This window comes from Argopecten irradians, chromosome 8, assembly GCF_041381155.1.
Source record: "Argopecten irradians isolate NY chromosome 8, Ai_NY, whole genome shotgun sequence".
In the NCBI taxonomy this organism is placed as follows: Eukaryota; Metazoa; Mollusca; class Bivalvia; order Pectinida; family Pectinidae; genus Argopecten; species Argopecten irradians.
This window is the reverse complement of record NC_091141.1, coordinates 5,227,767-5,247,792: the sequence shown is the minus strand read 5'-3', so window position 1 is coordinate 5,247,792 and position 20,026 is coordinate 5,227,767. Positions and strand designations below refer to the sequence as shown.

General features: G+C 36.7%; 1 protein-coding gene across 2 annotated transcripts; it reads right to left on the bottom strand.

The window, feature by feature from the left end:
* Positions 1-318: 318 nt before the first annotated feature.
* LOC138329161 (uncharacterized) lies at positions 319-18,600 on the bottom strand. 2 transcript variants are annotated; one of them, XM_069275938.1, is made up of 7 exons: positions 17,768-18,595; positions 14,503-14,682; positions 14,179-14,350; positions 12,669-12,942; positions 6,031-6,144; positions 3,731-3,976; positions 319-3,286 (listed from the first exon to the last, which is right to left on the bottom strand). In XM_069275938.1, exons 1-7 carry the CDS (start codon positions 17,925-17,927, stop codon positions 3,017-3,019), a joined length of 1,416 nt encoding a protein of 471 aa, XP_069132039.1. In that variant the 5' UTR covers positions 17,928-18,595; the 3' UTR covers positions 319-3,016. The 2 variants fall into 2 exon arrangements, with proteins under 2 accessions (XP_069132039.1, XP_069132040.1); XM_069275939.1 differs by lacking the exon at positions 6,031-6,144 and having other exon boundaries at positions 17,768-18,600.
* Positions 18,601-20,026: the final 1,426 nt, after the last annotated feature.

Here is a 20,026-nt window from a genome sequence, read left to right as displayed (position 1 = left end):
TATTTATGGACAAGAGTTCGCGCCAATGTCGACATCGTGATGCATAATTCTTTGAATTAATCAACTTCATGATGTGTTCGGTACTAGTTTATTTTATTAAACATCCATTGGAACCCCTTTCTTAGTTTAAATGGAAAAGGCAGAAATAGAGTCATTCTGTTATTTTGTTCAATATGAAAACTACATATACTACCATTAGATCATGGAGTGTTACAGTGATGGCGAGTGATTATAAAATAATAAGCAACTTTAATAAATACTCACCTTCTTATTAACAAACAGAAGAAAAAACAGCGTAAGGAAAAACAAATAATATGATTCTATTATAGTATTGTATATTTATTATCACTTACTACATTGAAGCAATCTTCAATTTAAGAAAAACAAGCAAAACAAATCTCAGTGTTAAGTCGAATATTTGATAATTTAATCGCATGAACATTTACACTTCTATTCTAAACATTCGCCCTTTTCATAATACAAAAATACTGCATATTCACTTGAACTTTACAGAAATGCTTGCGAACACAACTCGCGCACCCATGCCAAAGAAAAATGAATAGTGAAAACGTATGACATTCGTGCTTAGAGGACTCGTCATTAAAGTATGGAAGGGTAAATAAAATAAATGTGCGATGACTGCTTTTCTATGAATAAACGAAACCACAAAAATGGAATTAAGGGGAAAAGTTTTGAAAAGATAAAGAAAGTTCGTACGTCATGCAACATACCACAGGCAAAACATGTTATGAAATAATATCAACAGGAATTAAAATTAATTGATTAAAATCCATGTGCAAAATATATTTATACATACAAGGACGTTATGAGGATCAACGTGTATTATTGTATCCGTGATGCGTCCCGGAAAACAGAAATAATGGTCACTAAATTATACATTAACAAAACGAACTCGAAATCAGGTTTCCATACAGACATCATATAAAACTCGCTATTCATCAATGCCGTCCATTTTCACATTTTACACCATATCAAACTAATTTGGTAACGAAAATCATAAACTAAGCCTTCATTTACATATGCAAATAAATCACTTTAATGAATATTTCGAACATGGGTTCCGCTAGAAGGCAATAGTCTTTCACATCATGTGTAAGCTAATACATTATCGAGACCAATATATAAAAACATGCAAACCAGTAACCGTGATCGTATACTGATGGTTGGTTTGTTGGCTAGGCTTAAAGTCATAATCGTTAACAACAAGGGTCATATAAGGATGGCCTCCCCTGAATCGTTAACAGCAAGGGTCATATAAGGATGGCCTCCCCTGAATAGTTAACAGCAAGGGTCATATAAGGATGTTCACGCCTTATAGGTGTTAAAAAGTATCAAAAAAGTAAAAGTGTCAAAAAACTTATGTGGTGTTTAGAATGACTTATTAGTGAATCCTTATCAAGTTTCATAATTAAACATTTCACATTGCATAGACATGAGTAAAATATCCTATATTTTACATAATTGGTACTTTTGGAAATACAAGTAAAACTTTCAAATCCATTTGTGACCATTACGTTACATGTTATCAGATATGTGTCTGACAATGTATATTCAGAGATTGTCGCACCAGTAAGAGTCCCGATATCGGCTAGATGATTCAAGGGCTGATTAGGGATGTGATAACAGTCCTGTCATAAACTTTTTGTCATCAATTTGTTTAAATTAAATCATTTATTGTTTATGCATATTGCATTTTAATAAAATCTTAACAAGACATAACATTTACTGATATTCATAAAATATTAGTATCATTGTTGGAAAACCGTATGAACTACAAAAATTTACTCGCCGTTGGTTAAAGCCACACTATACGTAACTATCAACAAATATTCAAGTTAAATTTGACTCCGATATTGTCAGTATTTGTAGATGTAGTTGAAATTAAGATATATAAAAGAATATTTATAAAGTTTTTTTTAATAACTTTGATACAGCAGTTGTTGAAAGTCGATACATGTAAACACGCCTTTATTTTAAACTGGTCTCCATAGAAGTTACGATTATTGCCGAACGGAAGTCGGAAAGTTCATGACCCGTTTTTGGAAGAGTTCGGACAGACATTACGTAGTTACGGTAGTCACATGACGTTCTCGGCATCGACATTACAATGTCGGCTAACTTCGGCTTGTTTGACTAAGTGGGACCCAATATGTTCAATATTTATTTGATTTTTATCAAAATATTACGAATCATAATCGCTCATCTTGACTTCGATTTAGTCCTGTCTCTGCATGATTTACAACAGGATTGTTTTTCAACATTCTTCTAAATCTTGAAAAAAATAAGAAATATACGGAGATTGAGCCTTTAACAACGCGAGTTTGTTTCCATTCCTCAAGTACAACGTCATTGACGGCGTCGTAGGTATTTCAGTGTTACTGCTTAGCAGTCAAGGTCCTATTTTTGCTGTTTTGTATAATGTATTTCCTTATATATTATAAACAGAAAGAAATCAGCGATAAAGGCAAAGTCGAAATTTGAGAGGGGATGTGATATCAACTTGTGGGGATTTTGGTCATATCAGTGGTACATATAAATATCACATGGCCTTGACATGAATGAATGAACAAAATATGGATAATATTATGAATCCGTAGTTTACTGCGTTTGGGTGTAAATTTTTTTATGTCGGTTAGTAATTATTTCACGACCTAGAGGTGCACATAAATGCTAGTGTAGGAGATGTCGATGTTACTTATTAATGTCTATTTCGAGAAATGTGTAAGTAAATACATAAATGCGTTGTAGCCCAGTGACGATCGGTGAGGTGTGGTCGGTGAAGTGTGGAAAAACATCTCTTTCATATAGAAATCAAATGTATACAAATCCATAAAAATGTTAATTTATCAAATTATATATTGTTTCCTCTTCAACTTTTATAACAAAATCGAATTAAAAACATAAAAAAAACATTAATTTATTTATCTAAAAATACAAAAGGAAAATATGAAAAAAACACTATTACCCTGAAGGAACACTGTAACATAAATTACGGTCATAGAAGCGAGTCTACATAAATCCACTCTGTAATCCTCGGTGGGGGCAATAATTTACAGTAAACAATTCCCTCTGATGACGTAGAAGTCCACGATACTGACGTCACGTGAAGAACGTTATCACGCTGTTCCACTAACAGTTTTTGCTGTTCCCATTCAGACTTCGTTCTTGCCACAATGTCCTCGTGGAAAATGATACCCGAATGTGTTCTGTCAAACCGTTTTCTGGTTATATTTTGAGCCAAATGGTAAGTGTAAACGAATGAAGCCTGCAACAATATGAGTTAAATGATCACAAAAACTGCCATTATATCCATTGCATGAGATGTTGTAATTCTGTGTTTTGAAGTACAAATATGCTATTGATTAAGATTATATTTCATTTGTTTATACAGTATATACGCATGCATGGTTAAGAAACAATAAGAAACCAAAATATATTTCATTACAGGTATTTTCCTTTTGAAAAATCACAAAGAATTTCACAGACGGCAGATTCCGATGGGAAAAAGCATGGATGTGTCACAAAGATAAAGGGAGGCAACCGCTAAGAATAATATCGTTATCACTTTGAGACGGAATGCGCTAAAACATGCATTACAAAAATGTAAAATAAGAAAAATAATAATTTTAAAATCAAGTTTCTAACGACCTTGTTCCTCAATGGGGAGCAAAACTGAAAAAATGCCAATTACGTGATGTTTCTAACTTACATAATTAATGTCCCGGCAGGATTTGATACTTCCTCCTACTGAGGAATTAGACAGAACAGCCTGTACCCGCTCGGCCTTGAATAACTTCGATTTTATTTCCATTAGTCTTGGAGACGCTGGGGGCATATCGTCATCCGTGACGTCATCCTTGGAATACACCATTTCAGAAAACGTAAATATAGTTACGCTGCCATCTAGTTGTTCCATCAGGGCAGGTTCAAGATTTCTGTTCACATAGCTCTGTACCTGCAATAAGATAAATTATACCTACAAAATCTTCCTTTAATCAATAACATGATAATAACTTCCTATAGATTTACACATCAAACTATAACTACTTTCTCCATATGGATCTGAACGTATGATAAATATCTTCATTAGAGATACGAACTATCATATTAAAGATAAGTACCTAAAATTATCGTCATAACATTTTGTACCAAACATCCTGCATTTCTATTTGTATCAAATAATCACATGTTCACAGGAAGAAAAAAAACGAAAGAAAAAACAGTTAAAGATATACAATATTTAATATAAGTTCGAGATATGTAGCGATATAACAACAATGACCTATGACCCATCATCTATGACTCATTCAAATAGCCATCCTCGATATTCGAGGAGTTACTAACAAGGACGTAATATATCCACCCTTGAAAAATTTCATATCAAAAACTGAAAGCTCTGGAGCCGACAACAACAGATGGGACACGTTATTAATTAACAGAATGGTATATCTGTATACTTTGGTTGGCTGTTAGTCTAAGAAGTTGTATGTCGTTCTCTGCATAATCTTCCACAGAAGACACTGTAGGCATGTGATTGGTAAGGGTTTTTTTTCTCTCTCCTGAAATGTCTTTGCTATGGCATCTTATAGGGGTGGATATTACAACAGTGATAGTAAACCCTGGAATATCGAGAATGAAAACGCCCTCCTGCAGCAAACATTACTCATTTCACTATCGTGTTACAGCCAAGCAGCTTTTACCAGCTTGTAATCATACTTCAAGCGATATCTAAATCTTATATTCCGACTATAGAAATCTCATCTGCGATGTTGCTATTTTTTCATAATATTTGCATGGTGAATTCAACTAAGGAACAATCTTTTAGAGTAAGTTTCTTTAGCTAGTTGAAATGTTAGATTCTTAGTTTAAAAGTAAGTTTCTTATTTAAATTCATCATGCCAATATTATGAAAAAATGGCTTAAAAATTGGTTCTTGCAATAAAATTTTCAACGTCTAATACCATTTCAACACTACGTATAATTTAATGATACTTAATTGTATTTGATGATATATTTCTAGATAACATATCCTCTACACCAGAATCCGTACTTTATAGACATATTATGTTACCTAACAATGGAATTGATTGGCATGGAAGTGGAGGTTATTTTTAGCCAGATTCCTTATCATGAGTTTACATACCCTTTGAGATATTCAATAAAACAAATATTGTGTTTTCCTTCTTTCTGACATAAAAGTTTTAGCTGAAGACAAAACCTACAACTGCTGTCGATTAAATGGCGATGATCTAAGCTTTAGAAGCCTCGATACAAACAGCGATAACAAGGGAGTGCGAATTAGTGCTATCTATGGCTGTTTACAGGCGAACCCTTGTAATGCTAATAGGAATAGTTTACAATGGTGAACGGGTATTTGAAAGAGTTTTACTAACGCATCCAAGGTGCCTTTACAATCCTTTTTAATGTTATTTTCACAAAGAAGTTGTATTAATGTACACCATATGTAAGCTGGGCTTCGCTATGCCATTAACATTGGTAGATAGGCAATACCTAATCTGATAATATTAATAACTTGCTATAAATATCCGAGTAACCACATGGCCCATTGCTTACATTACGATTCCAGTCTGTCTGTTTACATAACTTGCGTCTTTATTTTACGAGTCATCATATTCAACAGGCATTAGTTGTACTTGAGAATCATTATTGGGACGTAGGGTAATACTGCTTTATTTCTAATGAGTAAGTTTATTTTTAACGTCAAATGTGATGACTAATTTCGACTTAACCATATAGTTACAAGAATACGTACACGTATGGATGTCTCTCGCTATTTTTTTTTTTTTTTTTTGATGGAATTTTCGCAACTACACCAATATACCGCGAACCCGTAAACATTTCGTCACCGCGAACATGTCAACATATGACTAATAGTAATAGTCTCATTGACATGGCGATAGAGCGGGACTATTATGTGTCCTAAAAGCACATAATATGTGTGATAATACAATTTAATAGTAATTATGTAATTCACATGAATCATCTCACATGCATCTTTGCTGAATTGGGCCCCAGAATCCCCGACAACCAGATCTGAGCATACGTCACCCACGTCGACTTCAAGGTCGAATCCAATGTCATCCTCTTTATCTCCATTATAGGCTATAAATAGAAAGGGACATTTACATAAAACACGAACTTTAATAGGAAATACAAATTATACCACACCACTATTTGTGGTTAACACGTATAATCCTTTCATTTTCATATCATATACATTCAATTAAAGTTCATTATATCGTATTCAACAAGCGAGAGGGAAATGCAATGGCTTAACACGCGTGTGAATCCTTGCCCCTCCGAAATCAAGACAAATTTTCTATCACAAGGGGTAGCTGATTCGATCGAGTATAGTAATTATTACAATTGTCTCCTTCCTTCTTTTTCGTTTCTTTGTCGCGAAAACAGGCCGTAACGAGGGAGATGTTAGGAAGAACACTGGTTAATAAAACTACTTGAAATGGGAAAGATAATATCCTTGATTTAGGTCGTAACTAGGGAGATGTTAGGAAGAACACTGGTTAGTAAAACTACTTCAAATAGAAAAGATAATGTCCTAGATTTAGGTTGTAACAAGGGAGATGTTAGGAAGAACACTGGTTAGTAAAACTACTTCAAATAGAAAAGATAATGTCCTAGATTTAGGCCGTAACAAGGGAGATGTTAGGAAGAACACTGGTTAGTAAAACTACTTCAAATAGAAAAGATAATGTCCTAGATTTAGGTCGTAACAAGGGAGATGTTAGGAAGAACACTGGTTAGTAAAACTACTTCAAATAGAAAAGATAATGTCCTAGATTTAGGTCGTAACGAGGGAGATGTTAGGAAGAACACTGGTTAGTAAAACTACTTCAAATAGAAAAGATAATGTCCTAATTTAGACGGATGTTGGAAGAACGTAGTAAAACTACTTCAAATAGAAAAGATAATGTCCTAGATTTAGGTGTAACAGGAGATGTTAGGAAGAACACTGTTAGTAAAACTACTTCAAATAGAAAAGATAATGTCCTAGATTTAGGTGTAACAGGGAGATGTTAGGAAGAACACTGGTTAGTAAAAACTACTCAAATAGAAAAGATAATGTCCTAGATTTAGGTCGTAACAAGGGAGATGTTAGGAAGAACACTGGTTAGTAAAACTACTTCAAATAGAAAAGATAATGTCCTAGATTTAGGTCGTAACGAGGGAGATGTTAGGAAGAACACTGGTTAGTAAAACTACTTCAAATAGAAAAGATAATGTCCTAGATTTAGGCCGTAACTAGGAAGATGTTAGGAAGAACACTGGTTAGTAAAACTACTTCAAATAGAAAAGATAATGTCCTAGATTTAGGTCGTAACGAGGGAGATGTTAGGAAGAACACTGGTTAGTAAAACTACTTCAAATAGAAAAGATAATGTCATAGATTTAGGTTGTAACGAGGGAGATGTTAGGAATAACACAACAGAATGTTAGAAACAGTAAAACTATTCAAAAGAAAAGATAATGTCATTGATTAGGTTAACGAGGGAGATGTTAGGAAACACTGGTATAAAACTACTTCAAATGAAAGATAATTCCTAGATTTAGGTCGTAACAGGAGATGTTAGGAAGAACACTGGTAGTAAAACTACTTCAAATAGAAAAGATAATTCCTAGATTTAGGTTGTAACGAGGGAGATGTTAGGAATAACACTGGTTAATAAAACTACTTCAAATGGAAAAGATAATTCCTAGATTTAGGTCATAGCGATGGAGATAATTAGGAAGAACACTGGTTAGTAAAACTACTTCAAATAGAAAAGATAATGTCCTAGATTTAGGTTGTAACGAGGGAGATGTTAGGAAGAACACTGGTTAGTAAAACTATTTCAAATAGAAAAGATGTCCTTTTTACTAATTTGCGTTCCTCCTATTATCATCATCGCTACGACCTTAATCAATGACATTATCTTTTCTATTTTAAGTATTTTTACTAACCCGACCTTAATCAATGACATTATCTTTTCTATTTTAAGTGTTTTTACTAACCCATATCATTCCTAATGTCTCCCTCGGTACGACCTAAATCTAGGACTTAGTCGCCTTTTATGATCATAAAATCGGATCATCAGCAATAACTCTAACGCTCGACCTGCAGAGCAGATTTTATAGCGCAAACTTGTTTAAGTTGTTTGGTATGGTTCATTATACATTTAACGATAACCTCACGTGTATGTAGTATCATGTGTGTGTGTGAAGTGGGAGGTGCGTGTTTTGGGAGTCTGTGGTATATTGGTGTTGTGTCTTATTAAGTCACCTGACCCGAAGGGTCAGGATGACCCATTGGCTTTACCCTTCATAATGCCTCCCTTGGCACCGCCTCACTTTTGGCCTTGAGTTGAGCGTTCGCCCCTGTGAGGAAGGCTCTGGGTTCTGTCCCCTGGCCGAGACACACCAAAGTCTGTAAAAGTGGTAGTTTCTGCTCCTGCTTAGCGCTCAGCAAAAAGGGAGTAGGACGACTGGTTCGCCCGTTGTCAGTATAATGTGACCGGGTGGGGTGTGTTGCTTGGTGTCTTCGGCGGCATGCTTCAGTGATATAGCACTATAAAAAGGGCAAAAGTTCCACTATACAAGAAGACACAACATGAATATACCGCAGTCTCCCAAAACACGCACCTCGCACAACATACACGCAACACACCGCATACATAGGAGGCCGTCCTTACATGACCATAGCTGTTAATAGGACGTTAATTAATCAAACAAACAAACAAATGAGCCGTAGTCGTCATGTTTCGTCCGTCGTCGTCCGCCGTGCGTTAACTTTTCACATTTTGAACTTCCTCTCAAGTTCTACCAGTGCGATTTGGCTGAAACTTGCATGAAATGATCCTGACATGGTCCCGACAAAGTGTTGTTATTTTTCGGGTCGATCCGAAATCCAAGATGGCCATTACAGCCACCATTTTGAAAACACATTTTGAACTTCTTCTCAAGTTCTATCGGTGCGATTTGGCTGAAACTTGCATGATATGATCCTGACATGGTCCCGACAAAGTGTTGTTATTTTTCAGGTCAATCCGAAATCCAAGATGGCCGCCACCTTGAAAACACATTTTGAACTTCTTCTCAAGTTCTACTTATGTGATTTGGCTGAAACTTGCATGAGATGATCCTGACATGGTTCGACAAAGTATTGTTGCATCTCTGGATGATCCCAAATCGAAGAAGGCTACCATGACACTATATCTGATTAATTTCCTACATGTTAAGGCCCTTGGGCCTCTTGTTTGAAATAAAATTTGTTGAAGGAAATAAAAAATGATCCTGACATGGTCCTGACAGAGTGACACCATATAAAATTAATTTTACTATTGCCAAGGTAGTCAGATGACCGGTAAGGTCCTTTGGGCCTCTTGTTGTAAAGTAGAACACCTGTCCTTGTTATAGTGCTCCATTACTGAAGAATGCCGCTGAAGACACCAAGTAAACACTCGGTCACATTGTACCGACAACGGGCGAAGCAGTCGTCTCACTCGCTAAGCAGGATAGATAGGGATAGAACCTGGAGCCTTCCTCATAGGTGAAGTGGAAATGTGGATATGATAACCTTTTCAATATTGATGTTTGTTTGTTTGATTAAACATGTAAGGACGGCCTTCCATGTATGCGGTATGTTGCGTGTATGAAGTGTGTTAGACTTATGTTGTCTTCTTGCACCGTCCGTCGTCGTGCGCCGGCCGTAAACTTTTCATTCAAACGACTTCTTCTCAATAACCAGGAGGCCCAGGGTACTGATATTTGGCCTGTAGCATGCTTGGATGAAGGGCTACCACGTTTGTTCAAATGAATGACCATGGCCTTCATTCAAGGTCGCAGGGGTCAACAAGGCTTAAATCTTCTAACGACATCTTCTCAAGAACCGGAAGGCCCAGGGTACTGAAATTGGGCCTGTAGCATGCTGAGATGAAGGACTACAAAGTTTGTTCAAATGAATGACCTTGACTTTCCTTTAAGGTCACAGGGGTCAAATAGACTAAAATCTTTTATTTAAACAACTTCTTGTGAATAACTAAGAGGCCTAGAGACCTGATATTGGGCCCCTGACATGCTGGGATGAATGGCTATCAAGTTTGTTCAAATGAATGACTTTGATCTTCATTCAAAGTCACAGGGATCAAATAGGCTAAAATCTTTCAACGACTTCTTTTCAAGAACGAAAAGGCTCAGGGTTCTAATATAGAGTCTGCAACATGCTGGGATGAAGGGCTACTAAGTTTGTTCAAATGAATGACCTTGATCTTCATTCAAGGTCACAGGGTTCAAATAGGCTAAAACCTTTAAACGGCTTCTCAATAACCAGAATGGCCCAGGGTACTGATAGTGAGCCTGTAGCATGCTGGGATAAAGGGCTATCAAGTTTGTTCAAATGGATGACCTTGATCTTCATTCAAGGTCACAGGGATCAAAAAAGCTAAAATCTTTAAACAACTTCTTCTCAAGAACCAGAAAGCCCAGGGTACTGAAATTAGGCATGTAGCATGCTGGGATGAAGGGCTACCAAGTCTGTTCAAATGAATGACCTTGACTTTCATTCAAGGTCACAGGGGTCAAATAGGCTAAAATCTTTAAATGACTTCTTTTCAAGAACCGAAAGGCTCAGGGTTCTCATATTATGCCTGCCACATGCTGGGATGAAGGGCTACCAAGTTTGTTCAAATGAATGACTTGACCTTCATTCCAGGTCACAGGGGTCAAATAGACTTGGCCTGCAACATACTTCGAACAAGGGCTTGGCCTGCAACATACTTCGATGAAGGGCTACCAAGTTTGTTCAAATTAATAACATTGGCTGTTATTCAATGTCACAGGGGTCAAATAGGTGAAAATCCTTAAACTACTTCTTGAGAATAACTAGGAGGCCTAGAGACCTGATATTGGGCCTGTGACATGCTGGGATGAAGAGCTACCAAGTTTGTTCAAATGAATGACCTTGACCTTCATCCAATGTCACGGAAGTCAAATAGGCTAAAATCTTAAAATAACTTTTTGTGAATAACTAAGAGGCCTAGAGACCTGATATTGAGCCTGTGACATACTAGGATGAAGGGCTACCATATTTGTTTAAAAAATGACTTTGATCTTCATTCAAGATCATAGGGGTCAAAATGGCTAAAATCTTTAAATGACTACATATGTTGTATTTTGCAAATAGTCAGATGACCGTTAAGGCCCATGGGCCTCTTGTTATAGTGCTATATCACTGAAGCATGCCGCCTAGACAGCAAGCAACACACCCCACCCGGTCACATTATACTGACAACGGGCGAACCAGTCTTCCAACTCTCTTCATGCTGAGCGCTAAACAGGAGCAGAAACTACCACTTTTATAGACTTTGGCGTGTCTCGGCCAGAGGACAGAACCCATAGCCTACCTGAGAGAGGCGAGCGATCAACCGAAGGTCAATGGTTGTGTGTGGTCAAGCAAGGGAGACATTAGGATTAAGAAAGTAAGTTGGAAAGAAAAGATAATATCCTAAATTTAGTCGCCTTTTGCGATCATGCAATAGGGACAGCAGGTACAATTCTTAATCCTTACCTACATGTCATAAACGATGCACACATCAATACTTTAAGAACAGGATATGGACATTCAGATTAATAACAGTTTTTTTGCTTGACCGACGATACTCTCATTCCTAGTCTAGCATGATCAAATCGCGATGACGAATTATAATCGAATAACAAATATATGAAGATATTATTTTTGGAAAATTATTCGCCATGCTTTTATCGTTTTAAAGGTCTGTGGAGGATGTTGTGTGCGCAATTAGCTTAATCTTAAAAGTATGATACTCATCTTGCTCTCTTTATCATGTATGTCTTGAGAATTGTACAACAATTTGCTAAACTGTTTGTTTGTTCGTTTCATTCAATTAACGTCCTAATAACAGCCAGGGTCATGTAATGACGGCCTCATATCATTTGGTGTGCGATTGATTTTAAGGCGCAATGCCAGAATGGTAGGCATTGTACACCAAATTATTAAAATCTGCACGCTTGTTGTTGCAAGGTAGTTGCATATGAAGGCAAAACCTATGTTGTTGCAAGGTAGTTGCATATGAAGGCAAAACCTATACGGTAGTTCACGAGAGGGTCACCGGATTCCACTTTCTTTGTAAAGACGCTAATTTACTGCTGAGTTTGTTTTTGTTTTTAGGTCAATTATGATTAAAGAAATTATCATCCAAAGTCATGTTTTGCAAAAAATGATATTCTGTTACGTCCACAGGACAGCAGTTCTGACATCTTTCGTATCAGGATAAATAACACTTCAACCACACATTTCATTTCAGTTAAATCCATTGTTGACTTCAATAATGTATGATAGTCTTCATTGCCTTAACCTCAAGGCCTATCTTTATTTGTAATCAGGAATATCGAAATAACACAATAATCCTCTACAAAGTCTACCTATCAAAGTACACTGTGAAATATTTTCCTGAATCAGAGATGTTTTAGATAATTTCGCTATATATTTTCTTTATTTTTTAATCAATATCTCTTTAGGAAGGGAAGTGTATCGCAATACACTAATCAATGCAATTAAGTGCGCTAATTACACTAATTTACACATGCATCTACGATGACAATTAATGCAATACCTGTAATAGTGTTAAAGTTTTCCTCGACTCCTTCAGTAAAGATAGCTTGCTGCCACTGTCGTTATCAACAGTCTTCACTAGGAAAGTTCTTGTGATGTCCGATATTTTATCTATGGCTCTGTCAATAGGGAGATCCGAATTAACATCAGCAGTTTTAAAATATTCCGGAAGTTCACCCGTAAGTATTGACCCATGGTTGACTCCTTCTATTACAATGATAGGGCTCATCTGCAGTAATGAGTCGTCTTCGTTCTCATCTTCACTTATATTGTCGCTGAAAGCACAAATATACCCAAAGAATAATATATATATATATATAAAAGTCAACGACTTTCCCCTTGTACATTCACCATTTCATGATGGCTCTTCAGGAGTAGAAATGTTTCTTGTACATTCACCATTTCATGATATATATATACATGCGAGTTGATTATTGGGAAAAAAACATTTAAACAGTATTGGAATTAGTTGGCAGGAAGAAACCTTTAAAAAAAACACACACACACACACACAACTGAGAAGACTTTTCAATTATAACATATATACAATCCAGTGTGATATACTTGTAAATATACTTGTATAAGTGCATATGAAAAATTAAAATCGAACCGTCTTAGAAGTAGAGTATTAGAATTATACCACTGTCTCCGCTGAAATCATAAATGATGACTAAATCTAGGATATCTTTTCTAACACCTCCTTTGACACCGCCTCATTATTGGCTTTGAGCTCCGTGTTCGTTCATGCGAGACACACCAAAGTCTATAAAAGTAGTAGTTTCAGCTCCTGTTTAAGCTTCAGCCTAACGAGAGTGGGACGACTGGTTTGTCTTTTGTCAATATAATGTGACTTGATGTGGTAAGCTTGTAAGCCGTCTATATCAGCATGTTTCACAAGGAAACAGGTATATACCACAGCCTCCAAAAACATACCGACATATATACTCACTACACATTTCACACAAGATAAGCAAAAGAGTGGATTAGATTACGTCCTATTAGCAGCCAGGATATTTAAGAACGACATCACGTGTATACTGAAGTGTATTGTGCGTTTGTGCTTTGCGATATGCTCGTGTTGTGACTTTGTAATTGCGGAATTTTTGTCCATTTTAGTAGTCACTTAGGCACACAGCCAGATAAAGAGAACAAGCGCGGTTCACCCGGTCAAATCATACTTACAACTGGCAAACCAGTCGTTCCTATTTCTTTCTCATTCAGTATCACGAGTTTTCAAGGGATACAGAACCCAGAGTCTTCCTCACAGAGGCGAGCACTCCACTCATGGTTAAGGCGAGAAGGTGCCAAGGGAGACGATAGACGCCATGATGAATACTGAATATTCTGAAGTTAAGCGTTGTTCCAAGATAGGAGAGTTATAAAGGGAAAGTGTAAGATAATCATTACAAACTATCCCGCTCCCATTCGTGAAAGTCATTTCTAACAAATAACTAGAACTATACCCTGTTAATGTGCTATCGATATTTGATTGAATTTGGCGGAATACTCACATCAGCATGTCGGCAATTTGTGTTATTCTGGTCACCCCGTCTAGGTCTCCCGAGATTGTGAGAATCGGAACCGGAAATGTAATAATCTGGCCCTGTCGGAGGTACGAGTTGAACAGAAGGATACCATCTACTTCCGCCGGATATATACTGGCATACAACTGTACTGGAAGGCCTTTCAATGGAATAAAGTTTGATGAATTATGACATTATTAACAATATGAATTAGGTCACAAAGCGTTCACATTGTGTACTTTTATCAGACTAAAGATTTTAATGACAAAATAAAAGATCCCATCGAATAAATTCAAGAAACATTACCCTTACCCGAAGTGCCATGTCCCGCCAAAAACAGGTCATATTGGTCAGCTGTGAATCCTTCCTCCCTGAGTCTATCCCGCACGCTCCAGACGATAGCTGGAATGTCCTCTAGACGTGCTGCCTTTCCGTGGAGATCTGCAATCACTGACCACGTGCGATATGGACTCCTTTTCTGAATTGTCTCCCCTAAAATAGTAAATCGTACTTTCAATTTCTTTGGATTTCTAGGCAAGTTTAAAGCAGTGTACAGGTGTCAATTACTGAGAAAAGACAAATTTTTTCCTAGTTTTCAATGTAGTTCTTTGAGATGAGTAATGTTTTCCACTATGAAAAACCTTTAAAAACATCTGAAATATTTGTTGGTAAACCAGTTGTTTCCTTTGGCATGCAAGAAATTTTTATCGTGTTATTTAAATATAAGCTAATGTAATAAAAACATTTTGAGACACTGTTGCTATGGCGTTCAAAAAATATGTACAACTTTTCAATTAATGTAAAGCCGGTATAATTTTAAATCCAGCTCTGAGAGACGAAAGCACGTTTCCTTTCCCACATTCAGCAGGGATATTCGGTCAACGTATAACAACATCTTTAAGGACATGGACCTAAATTAGGGAATGAACAGGCCTGACCTCACACCCTAAGTATAGGCTCTTTATTCTGTGGTCGCGTAGGAATGAAAGTCATTCCATCCCATTAAGCGACCTATGTTGACAAGGGAACAATAGCCCAAACAGGCTTCTTTTAAGTCGGCCTAGATGAAGGTATGTGAACACTTTTAAAGGGGTCATTACTGTCTAATGAAACACGAGGTGGCTGTTTTCTGACCGTGTCATCCCGTACTCGGAACAGCCATGCCACGAAACTTGGACATTTTAGATGACTTATCAGCGGGGCTGATAACCTATAATTGCTCATTTTTACATTGCAGTCGCCTATTTCAGTAAAACAATCATGTAAATATAAATTTCCATGCCATATTATGGTGTACAACGTTTCAGAAGACGATAAGAATTTGCTCAGATACCTTTTTAAACTGAAATGTGTATTTTATGTATAATTTTATATATGAATAAGTTAGAGTGAAACAACAGCGAAATAAACGTTCTTCAGTAGTGTTTGTCTTTGTGCGGCTGGTGAAATATACCCGAATCGTTTCCACTTACACAATCATTAATCACAACAGACAGTGTTACGTCCACTGACATATATCATTTACTCAAAAACATGATATGTGAAATAGATACTCAGAAATACCAGTGTATGGGGGGCAGTCTCCGGGAGAGTTCGTCACAGAACAAAACGTCGCTAAAACAACTCGTCTACAAGACATCCCGTCGCCACTATAGCAATACCTCATTAGCCTTTCAAAAATTCTATTATTGTTACATTTGAAAAATATAATCCTAGCCTTATTACCTAAATATTATATGAATGTATTGATAAATATGATGTGATTAGAAAAACGACGATAATTTATATCAAAATATCAATTATGAGGTAAATGGCAGAAATGACGAAAGACAGAAATCGGTCAATATCTTTTAACACCAAATACCAGACAAAACGCATCATCACATCATGTAGATAGAGAATGTGTCAGTAAAAACGATGTAACAAATTACCCCGAACACCTCAGCAGTTTTAGACAGGAAGATGAATTGATGTAATTGGAGAGACACGACTTCCTAAAATGCCATCTAGACATGGCGGAAACAATACTAGGGACATGCTGGTGTTAAAACAGCAATCTATATGTGCTGTCGAAGGTAGGATAGATGCAAATACTGCATTTTAAAAGCAGACCACGTATCAAAACTCTTCTTTCAAAATTTATATGTGGTTATATAATATATATAATGAAACTTATCTATATTAAATTTGCTGGTTGAATGAAATGCCTTACATTTGTTTATGCATATAGGTGAAAATACAAACAAAAAATATCAAAACTCGCATAAATTCATCGCGTATCGTGATCACCCATGCGTGTAAATGCTGATATTTCAAAAAGTGAAACATGATCAAGGCCCTTTCGCTGTAAATGGAACCGCACCACATATATGAGAGTTACAACTCTAGGCCCAGATACAAGTTGATACTGGAAACGTCTCTGTTTATGAAGCAACACATAGTTCTGTTCTTGTGTTAAACTGTGAATCTGACAAACGGCACAGACAAGGTTTGATAAAACGCACAAATCTTATCTAGTTTACATAGTGTAGACGCAACTATAAACACTTTACACTCAACAGTTAAACTAAAAGTTATTTCTGTCGGCAAAAATCACTTTCTGAAACCAGAACTACGTAAGCATATAGGGAGCTGAAATGAACAAAAAAATCTGTATCTGTTGTTTGTGGGCATTTATAGTAGTTAATGTCAGATATCACTGGGGTTAGCTGTACCAAAATATACATACTGATAAAATCTATAACCTGCAACAAAACAGCTCTCTTCGTCAGTCTTGTCTCATAGTCAATGACATATATACTTTTTCTCACATACTTAAAGATGCTCCACCGCCGACAGAGCAAAAATGGCATTCATCATTAGAACAATAATTGGTGTTTAGTCTTGTAAATATATGTCTTATTAACACAAAAAAATATTATAAGATCATTCATTTTGCCTTTGGTGCATGCGCAATCAGTACTTCATTCCATATAGGATATAGTGCCACAGATTTTTTTCGGGATGCAATTAATTATTTTTTATATTTTCAACTTGAAGTAAAATTAGAAGCTGAAACTTTTCAATGGTGGTAATGGTGTGAAGTAAGTAACTTTTCTAACTTAAGAAAAATATGAAATCGTCTGCTCCTGTTTTTGATAGTGAAATACCAATTGTCAGCGATGGAGCATCTTTAAAACTCGACAGCAGAAAGGCGTGGGGTGTAACTACTTGTTACTTCTACTTATATTGCTAGCATAGAACCAGCCGAATACATGGTTTACGTACAAATTAACAGCATTGTGATATCAAAAGCATTTTTGGAAAATTCCAATTCCGAACAACTGGAGCAGGAGATTAAAGACAACCAGATAACTAGATTGGAAGATCCTCTTCTACAAATAGTTCCATAGTCTTGAGTTCGAACCTCGATATTGTAGCTACATTTACTCTGCTTCTATACTACCCTATATATTCTCTTTCTATTGACAATAATCTAGGACAGGAATCACAGAAACAAAAGCTTGTATTGTAGTATGTAAATATCCACAAGGAGAAAATTAATATATTGATACAACTTTTATAATGTTAACCTTACCGAACTGTCTGTAAAGAGTATTCTCCACTCCAGTCTCCGGAAGAATGACAATCACAACTGTCCGAGCACGTGTCACCAAGGGGCTCATAAATATGTGGCGTCCATTCCCGACCCCCAGGGCCGAGATTAGGTACAACAAAAGACTCACACCTCCCTTCATCCCTGCTCCAGAGGCTAATGTCGCGCGGAAGGGCACGACATTTACACGCTGAATTCCATGGCGGGACGACCGTGCAGTGTGTGACAGCCGACGGGAGCTGTACAGTTGTAATGTCAGCTGAAATTGGTCGTAGCGGAGAAAATTGGAGTTTGACGCCTAGGGTACATTTAGTACACTTATCTGCTCCCCTTACTCGAGTTTTATTTTTTATGTGTGTACATATCATATAGTCCAGACTCTCCAACCTCGGAGGACACTACAGCTGGAGGGCTAACTTTGATGTGACGGAGCCTCAGCGGTGCGGTGCTGTATGAACGTACAGAGCCGAGTGCATTCCTCGTAACGGGTATTATTAATCCGGTGTGTACATAGCTGTATATACTTACAGTTTCTCTTCAACACAGACATATTCATGTCAAGAGGAAGCACACACTTAGCATCTTTGAAGAGGGTTGGGATGGTAAACAAGGTATTTCTGTAGTGTGTGTAAATGTATCATGCTCTATTTTACACTCCAGTGAAAATTACAGACATTCGGATATTACAAACAGTTTAGCATGATTAAGTTTGCCAACTTAATTTGAAACACCTGTCATTCAACACCGACTTAATCATACTAAACATCCGATCTTAACACTCCAATACAACAAAAAGAGTATGTAGCTGTACAGCATTATTACTTCTTTTACCATAAATACCTATTTCTCACACAGGTATAAAGATACCACCACATCATGCATATTGAAATCCAAACTCACGTCTATATATCACACTTACAGTGGCATACAGCAAACTTACTACTACAACAAAACATCACGATATCAAACAGGTTATAATTGTATTAACACTGTATACACACACGATTAAGTCATCTACCATACTGTTACACGTTAACACGGTGGTCAAGATGTCCCGACAGTCCGCCTGCTCTGGGTTGCAAATCCCCTATGCAGCAACCATGTACTGGCCGACGGTCGGTGGTTTTTCTCGGGGTACTCTTAAACTAATAAACATCCTAATTACTCCTGATCACCACACAATTATATCGTTGTGTCAAACAGGAACGTCTATATACCCCACAGTAACCTCAATATACCACACAATTACGTCTGTATACCACAAAGTTACCTCAATATACCACACAGTTACCTCTATATATCCCACAGTTTCCTCTATATACCACACAGTTACATCTATATACCATACAGTTACATCTATATACCACACAGTTACCTCTATATACCACACAGTTACCTCTATATACCACACAGTTACCTCTATATACCACACAGTTACCTCTATATACCATACAGTTACCTCTATATACCACACCGTTACCTTTATATACCACACATTTACCTCTATATACCACACAGTTACCTCTATATATCCCACAAATACAAATATATACCACACAGTTACCTCTATATACCACACAGTTACCTCTATATACCACACAGTTACCTATATATACCACACAGTTACCTCTATATACCACACAGTTACCTCTATATACCACACAGTTACCTCTATATATCCCACAAATACATATATATATGTACCACACAGTTACCTCTATATACCACACAGTTACCTCTATAGACCACACAGTTACCTCTATATACCACACAGTTACCTCTATATACCACACAGTTACCTCTATATATCCCACAAATACAAATATATACCACACAGTTGCCTCTATATACCACACAGTTTCTTCTGTATACCAAACAGTTACCTGTATTTACCACACAGTTACCTCTATATACCACACAGTTACCTCTATATACCACACAGTTACCTCTATATACCACACAGTTACCTCTATATACCACACAGTTACCTCTATATACCAAACAGTTACCTCTATATACCACACAGTTACCTCTATATACCAAACAGTTTCCTCTATATACCACACACTTACCTCTCTATACCACACAGTTACCTCTATATACCACACTGTTACCTCTATACCATACAGTTACTACTATATACCACACAGTTACCTGTATATACCATGCAGTAACCTCTATATACCACACAGTTACCTCTATTTACCACACAGTTACTACTATATACCACATAGTTACATC

Coding starts and splice junctions, on each gene's coding strand:
- LOC138329161 (XM_069275938.1), bottom strand. CDS start 17,927: ATGAAGGGAGGTGTGAGTCTTTTGTTGTACCTAATCTCGGCCCTGGGG. Junction 14,683..17,767: donor TACTCTTTACAGACAGTTCG/GTAAGGTTAACA, acceptor TTACTATTTTAG/GGGAGACAATTCAGAAAAGG. Junction 12,943..14,178: donor CAAATTGCCGACATGCTGAT/GTGAGTATTCCG, acceptor TTGTGCTTTCAG/CGACAATATAAGTGAAGATG.